At 56.8% G+C, this 7,992-nt stretch overlaps 1 protein-coding gene across 1 annotated transcript in view; it reads left to right on the top strand.

The window, feature by feature from the left end:
• Positions 1-3,502: 3,502 nt before the first annotated feature.
• CRYBG2 (crystallin beta-gamma domain containing 2) overlaps positions 3,503-7,992 on the top strand; it is a 30,406-nt gene continuing 25,916 nt past the window's right edge. The window contains exons 1-2 of the mRNA XM_034753900.1: positions 3,503-3,948; positions 5,162-5,249. Coding sequence (XP_034609791.1) covers positions 3,716-3,948; positions 5,162-5,249 — 321 coding nt within the window. The 5' untranslated portion in view covers positions 3,503-3,715. The remainder of the gene's footprint in view (positions 3,949-5,161; positions 5,250-7,992) is intronic.

Below are 7,992 nucleotides of genomic sequence, written 5' to 3'. Positions count from 1 at the left end.
TAGAAAAGTGCCCAGTGCTCGGCCTGGTGGGAGTCACAGCTGCCCCCCATGCACAGTATGTTGAGCGAGGTGGGTTTCACAGCCACACCCTGCCTTTACTTTGTGCTAGTTGCGGGTCTCACCTTAACACACCGGCTGCTGCAACGAGGCTGGGGTCATCTCCATTTTACAATCCCTGCACTGGTTCCCATTATTTCACTGGGCTGTGGGTGTCCGCACCCTGCTGGCCTGCCCCATCTCCAGGGACTTCTCGCGCCTTATTTTCCCCGGCTCAGGGGAAGGCGACCCCCAGCTGATCCTTCACACTGCCCCTCAGCCCAGCTCTGAGAGCTTTGGGCTGGCGCTGCGAAGGGTTTTCTAAGCGCCATGGTCACTCAGTCGCAGGAGCGCCGGGGATTGTCAGTGATTTAGCAGACGCTGACTGTTGTGCTTGTCTCATGCGGCTCTAGTGACCCGACTGCAGACACTGTGATGCCCTTGTATTGCCCACGTGTACAGCAGAGCCCCGGCGTGAGCTGGCTCTGAGGGGCAGGAGGCAGCCGAAAGTCCCAAGCAGTGGCGCTCCCAACACCTCCCTCAGGAGCCCGTCCCCAGCCTAATTCAGCCCCTGTTGAGTCCTGCCTTTGGGGTGTATGGAGCCTGGCCTCCACCCCAGCCCCAGCCTGGCCTCCTGATGTTTCCTGGCTCCCTCCATCTCTCAGCTGGACTCTCAGACCCTCTTTTCAAGCTGCCGGGCCAGAATTCAGGGACCCGGTGACAGACTGAGGCCGCGGCTCACAAGCCCCACCCCAGGACTTGCAGCAGGGACGAGTCCAGAGAGGTTAGCAAGGCTCTGGGTGGGTCAGAGGACCGGCACTGACCTATAGGGTCTTTCCCATCTGGGTTGCTGAAGGCGACTCGGTCAGTAGTGCCAGGCCAGTCTGGTGGCTGCGGTGACAGGCCACTGGCCTGTGTGAAATGTTTGGTGTGTCCACATCTCAAATCCCCACCCTCAACTGGCACTGCCTGGCCCCCTCGTGGGCAGACCCAGCAGAGAGGCTAAGGATTGAGCGGGTCTCGGAGACTGAACTCCCCTCTAGGTCCGAGATGGGGTCCCCCTAATGCAGGGCTGAAGCACGCTGGCCAGGCAGAGAGGGGGCAGCTTTTTGGTGAAGGGAGCATGTGTCTCTTGGTTCTGTGTTTGTACAGCACCTTGCACAATGGAGTCCTGGGGCAGGAGCGGGGCTCTTGGGCACGACTGCAGTATACCTCATACATAATAATAATTCTACCCGAGGAGTCAGGTTTCTAGGACTCTCAGTCTGGTGCATTCATTCCCTGGTGCTGCCTTTGCAAGGGGATGTTGGGATGCTTTGGCATGAAAGACATGCCCAGCACTCGGGGCCGGATTAAGCCATGGGCCCCATAGGCCTGTGCCTGGGACTAGAGGCAGTGCTGATGCCCAAAGCTCAGCTTTCATTTGTAAAAGAATGATGTTTCCAGCCCTCACGGGGGCGAAGAAAAACTTGAAGCTGTGACATGAATATAACCAGCGCAGAGGCGGCTTCCTGAGTCTGCAGGGAGCCTGAACCAAGAGCTCTGAGAAGGCTGAGCTGCACCAGTCATCTCAATGGGCTGTTTGCTATCAGACCCACTGCTCTGGGAGGGGGCCCTCACTGCTGTCACCTGCAGGGGTGAAGTTGGCAGGGCCCTGGTATGCTATGCAGAGTCCTCTGCTCAGGTGGGTGGGAGATAAATCCTCCACCTTTACGGCAGACCCCAGCCTGCCTGAATGCTGGGAGCAAGAGTGCAGGGGTGGGAACGCCCAGCCTACCCACAGTGGAGTGGTAGTAACCTCCCCACCAGCTCGGCCAATGGCTCTCATGTGGGGTGTCCCTAGGGGACCCATGTGATAGGGCTCAAGGTAACAGCCCTGGTAACTGGTCCCTCTGCCTGGGCTCCACAGGCTTCCCAGGGCCTTGCTCCCACTCCAACTGGGGCAGAGCTATGGCAAAGGGGTGGGGTCCACTAGAGGGGCCCGAGGGAGCTGGATTGCCTTAACCTGGGCCTGTTAGCTCTCATTTTCTGGGGCTCCCGTGCTGCCAGTCCCCTGCCCCATTTTTGAGATCCAATGGTTTGGACCCATGGGGCAATTTCCACATAGTCGTTCCATACAGTGAGTGTGCAACAGCATCAGCTTGGGGTGTGACCCTCTCGGGTGCCATGTGCTAAGGAGGCTTGGGCTGGGTTTCAGCCCCTGGATGGGAGACCCACCTGGCAGCAGACACTGAAGTTGGTGACTCTGTTTCCTGTGAGTCAGTGCCTCGTCCTCCATGAGCGGGTGCCGTGCTGTGGGAGGAGCCATCGTTTGCATAGCTATGGTCATTAAAGATCCCAGGCACCTTTTGCCTGCGTGGAGATGTTAACCCCATTGTTATGGCTAAATTCCAACTCAGGGAACTGCCATCTGCTGCCCGAAATCCCCCTAGGGTTTGGAAAGGATACAGTATTCCTCCTCACTTCCTGTCCTAAACTGCTGTGCAGTATTGCTAAACCGCTGCTGTGCTCCACCCCAGAGGTGGCTGCATTCTAACGTTGGATGAAGTGATCAGTATATAAAGTGCTTTAGACTCCTTCAGGTAAATATGTAAATGTAAGTTGTTATTTATTATTAACAATGCCCAAAAGGTCCCTCCTCAGACTTTATCTAGGGCACAACACCCCCCCCCCCAATCAGGGGGAATATGGAGAAGCAGCGGACTGAAGATTTATTATAAGGCTCTGCCACTTCATAACAGCTAGGCTGTTTGGAAAACCGGGCTAGTGGAATGAGAGTGGGGCTGGGAGCCAGGGTTCCCCTGGCCCCTCTCAGGTACTGCATCTCAGACTAGACTTGGGAAGTCACCCCAAAATCTGGAAAATGGGGGCGATGATCAAATTTACCCCTTTCCCCTCCTGATAACGCGGGGGGGGCTCCTTAGAGGGGGCTCCTCTACCCAAGTAAGGGATGTGAAAGATCCATGAGACCACCCACTCGGTCTCCCCTGGCCTGCTTAGTAGAGATGGGCTTGATCCAGTCCCCCAGCCTTTGGAGGGGCCTGGATCAGCCTCCGAAAGGTGGAACTGGGGGCTGTGTCAACGGTGAATCTATGGGCCAGGCTGCAGTTCCCCTGGGCCCTCGGTCCCACGCTCTCGCTCTCGGTCCCTTGCTGTCTCACTGTTTGTTGTTGACAGTGCCGGGGTGAGACTTTCCCCAAGGACTCAGGCTGCTGAGATCTGCCTTGTTTGTTCTCTAAACAAACATGCAGCAGGTCGGATTCTTTCCCGGAGCCACTGAGTCTCAAATCCCTGCCCCCCTTTCCCCCCGTCCGAGGCCTTGGCTGGGCGCTTTCCCTGGGCGGTTACGTTGCACACCTGTCTCCAGGCTGCGGTCACGCTCACGTGACCGGGCTCGAGTTCCCAGTGCCAGGTAACAGCCCCGGTAACCAGGCCCTCTGCCTGGGCCCCACAGTCCTCTGGGGGCCGCTCTGGCCGTGCTCCCAGCTGGGCACGGCTGGATCTGTCAGCATTGCCGCAGCAGGTGTTACTCCCCGCTCCCTCCCCAGCACACACACCCGGATTCTCCCAGGTGGGTCGGACGCCAACACTGGCTCCTGGCTAAGAAAAGCCGGCTGGGTGAGTGGGGAGCGGTGCTCCCGGCTCGCCCCTCCACTGGCCTCTAGCCCTCCGGTTGCTAATGTCTCTCAGGGCCGAAGACCAGGCAGGCTCCCCCCAGCGGGATCCCCCCCGAGCCAAGAAAGGGGGCATCAGGAGGCGGCTCGCCCAGCTCTTCTCCCGAAGTGAGATCAGCCTGACGGAGCTGCAGAGGAAGGAGGGCATCAGGGATGGCCCCAGCGCCCCTAGAGCTGCAGCCCACCAGGATGGGAAAGGGAAAGAGAAGAGGAACAAGTTGCGGGGGTCCTTGCAGAGGTGAGCTCCCCAGAGGCGGGCAGTGGGTGAGGTGGAGCTTCTGGCTGCGGGGAAGGGGTCTGCTAGCTTGGACCTGGAGACGTCTGCACGGGGGGGGGGGGGGTGGGGTTTGCCCATCAGCGCGACGGGTGGATCTGTGCATGCACGTGAGTGACCGTGACAGGCCGCTGTGTTTTCGCATGTGCCTGACAAGTGGTGGGCCCGTTTGTCCATGTGCATGTTGTGATTGTGACGAGCACAGGTGTGTGTTTGCGTGTGTGCGCGCCAGGGGCATGTTCCGCGTTCAGCTGTGAATGTTTATCCCCCTCACACGCTCCCCACCCAGGGATATGCTGAGCGGTGGCTATACAACTTGTCTCTTTTGCTCTTGGTGTGTTTACAGGAGCCCTTTCAGGAAGCAGGCCCACTGCTGAGTCAGCCTGGGGAGGTTTGATAGGAGACTAGGATCTGGGTCTGTCTTTCATTCCCAGCCCATAAGGAAGCGGGAGCAGCCCCTAGGCTGGCGCGCTTGAGGACGGGGGCTGAATTCTTGCCTGTGTCTCCTTTGTGTGAACGGGTCGCTAATGGGTCCAAGCTTGTAGTCACCATGTCCAGACCATATACAACCTGGTGGTTTCAGAATCTAATCAGTGCACATCCAGTCAATATACACCCGGCAATCAATACATCCTGTCCACGTGCATCTCACAGTCAGAGTATCTGGTCCATACACAAGGGACCCAGTCCCACTGCCTGGTCCATATACACCTTATAGTCAGCATGATCTGTGTTTGCAGTATCTGGTCTGTACATAGCTTGAATCCATGGTGCTCGGTTCATGTGACCCTCAAAGTCAAGGTGTCCAGCCTGTACCCTTCAAAATGGGCTGTAGATTCAGGAGGCCAACTCCCTACCCTAGTACACCCAGTCCAAACAAGATGCATTCCTGTCCTACCCTACGGGATGGGGAACTGGGAGGCAAAGTCCCTCAAGATAGAGTCGAGGGAGCCTGTGCGCATAGACTGGAGGGTTCTGCCTTCTGAGATGGTTCTTCTCATGATGGGCTGAGATCATTGGGAGACAACTGAAAAGCCCAGGTACTCCCCTCTTTCCACCTGGAGAGGGGTCTGAGCCAGGCAGTTTGGATTCAGAGCTTTCCCCAAGATCAGGCAGACCGGGCTCTGGGCCTGTCACTAGCATCAATGTCTGCCATGGACTTTGCGCTTCACTCTAGGATGGCCGTGGAGGACAAGATCTCAGCTGGGGGAAGCCGCAGCGAGGAGCCCCCCCATCCCAGAAGGCCCCAGAAGGCATCTTCGAAGGTGAGGTCTCTGTGGCGTGAATGGCTGTGGAAAGGACCTGGGTCTGGCCTGGGGCGTGCGGGCTTGCTCAACTCCTGGGGCAGAAGGAGCTGTGGAGCGGCCTGTGAGCATCCCCTGTGCAGAGCCAGCAGGTCAGTCGCTGTAGCATTCTCCTTCCTTTGGTAACTGATACCCAGAGGCCTGCCCGATTCTCCAACACGTAACCATGGGGTCGCTTGGCCCTTTGTGCTGCTGGCAGCAGGGACCCCGGGCACCGGGCCTCTCAGAGCGCAAGGCCATGGCCAGTCTGCTCCACTGAACGTGCCTGAGGCTGGCCCTGCTGTTGGGGCCGGCCGCCCTGGCACGTGTGAGGGTTAAGGAGACAGGTTCTCCAGCTGGGCTGGAGTGTGGTCTAGTGGTTAAAGCGGGGATCCAGGGACTTGGGTTCTTTTCCTGGCTCTGCCACTCACCTGCTCTAGGACTTTGGACAAGTCGCTGAATCATTGTGTGCCTCAGTTTCCCCACCTGTAAATGGGGATAATAGTGCTTGAAATCCCCAGGAGGCGGGACCCTGCTTTCAGAACTGCAGCCTTCTGTGCCTCTCCCGTCAGAGGCCTCCTCCATCCAGGGAGGGGAATATCCCGGAGGCTTGTCTGGCTGCTTTCCGCGGGCGAGGGTTGGTGCAGTGAGGCATGTGGGCATGGGGCATCACTGATGAATGATATTTTGCACTTCAAGAGAGACAGATGCTCCAGGCTCTCAAAGTTACTGAGTGATGCCCCAGACCTGTCCCCATGGAAGTGGGGCAGTCTCATTTCCCCAGTGACAGATGGGGAAACTAAAGCACGGGGAAGGGAAATGACTTGCCAGGGTCAGATTCTCCCAAGCCTCGTGCCGCGTGGTGTCATGTACACCATTGTTACCGGGTTGTGTTTGACACTCGCTCTCCACAGGAGCAAATTGGTGACACAAGGCGCAAGGCAGGGGAGAATCAGGAACAGAACCCAGCAGTCCTGGCTCCCCATTCATCCCTTACTCTGGTTACCAGACCCCCTTGGGATTCACTGTAGCTTTGCTCTTGGTGCCTTTCTTCCTTCCTGCTGATTTCACTGACTTCTGCAGAAGCAGCAGGCCGTGGGGTGAGGGTGCCCCCTCTTGGGAGCTCGGGAGTACTGCACGACAATAAGAGCAATACCTTGGAATGTCCTGTTTCCCATGTAATTCTGTCTGCGCTTTGATCCTGCTGGCGTTTGAAAGCCATAAACAGGGAGGCCTGGGAGGGAAACACATGGGCCCATCACTAAACCCCACTGACAGCTTTGGGGAGGGACGAGCTCTCCTAACTGGGGAAAGCATATGCACATCTATATATTTTCTCCAGCTCTCTGTCAGTGTTTCCCTCTGTCTCTCACCTGTCTGCCCATCCATCATAGTGATCATATCTGCAAGACACCTCGTCTGGCCCTGCGGCAGGAACTGAGCACTGGAATGGGTTCCCTAGGGAGGTGGTGGAATCTCCTTCCTTAGAGGTTTTTAAGGCCCGGCTTGACAAAGCCCTGGCTGGGATGATTTAGTTGGGGTTGGTCCTGCTTTGAGCAGGGGATTGGACTAGATGACCTCCTGAGGTCTCGTCCAACTCTAATCTTCTATGATAGGCTGTTCTTTGCAGGGACACGGCTGTAAGAGGAAGGGATTTTCCCCATCATTGAATTGGGCCCCCAAATCCCCCACCATGATGTTCCTTCTGTGTGTGTTTGTGATGCCAGTGCAAACAGATGAGCAGAAGCCACCAGGGGAAGATTTGAATGGGAAGTAGTTTGGTAATTGCAGCTGGTTTGGAGCACAGAGAGTGGAACCAGTATTGCTAATTGCAAGTGTCCAAAAATCATAAATCAGCCCCCCAGAATCATGAGATGGGCTTAAACTCTTATGAGATTTTTAAAAAACAGTAAATGATGGGTTCTTTTTATGGGCCCTCTGTCCATGCTTAAGGGCTTTTCTCAGCAATCATGAGGGCTAGGAACTTACTTTTGTTTTAATGGAAGCTGAGAGTCTCGGGTGATCACCTGACTTCAGGAGCTGGGCTTTAAGAAAACCACCAAATGTCACAAGCTTCGTGATAAAATCTGATAAAATCGTGAGAGTGGGCAACACTCTATGGCAGTCACTGATTGTATCTACAACCTGGCCTGTTCCCATGGCAAACAGCCTGAGGCCTCTGATAGAAACACACCCGCTCTGGGGCTCCTGCGTGTCTCTCCTCTGCTCCCTGCGTTCCGTCAGAGCAGGGGTCTGCGACTCCAGAGAAGAATTTGCTCAGGGACGGTGCAGGGATCCCCAGACTTCAGCAGAGACACTGCTACGCCGGCCCGTTCATCAGGGCTGAGGGGCTTGCGCAGAGCCTGGCTCTAGCCCATCAGCTCAGTGAACGCCTAGGAATGTTACAGGACAGAAAACAACCCAGTGCCTATTAAAGGAGAGAAACCTGCCCCCGGGTCCCTGCTCTGGGCCGCGTGAGTCACCCCCGGTATTAGCGCAGTTCTCGTGGGAAGCTGCCCATCGGGTGGGTGAGGGAACGTGCGAAGGTGGTGGATCTAATCTCCCCAGGTGCCTGTGGAACACGTGTGCTCTGCTGGCCTGTGTCTAATAGCTTTAGCTCCTTCCTGCTGCACCAGTGACTCCTGAGGGTGGAACCCCTCTGGCTGTTTGCGCGGAAGCCAGCCCCTTGCCCCAGGGGAAGGCTGGAGCCTGGCTCAGCTGGGGC

The sequence above is a fragment of the Trachemys scripta genome, chromosome 20, assembly GCF_013100865.1.
Source record: "Trachemys scripta elegans isolate TJP31775 chromosome 20, CAS_Tse_1.0, whole genome shotgun sequence".
NCBI lineage: Eukaryota > Metazoa > Chordata > Testudines > Emydidae > Trachemys > Trachemys scripta.
This window is presented reverse-complemented; position numbering and strand designations above follow the sequence as displayed.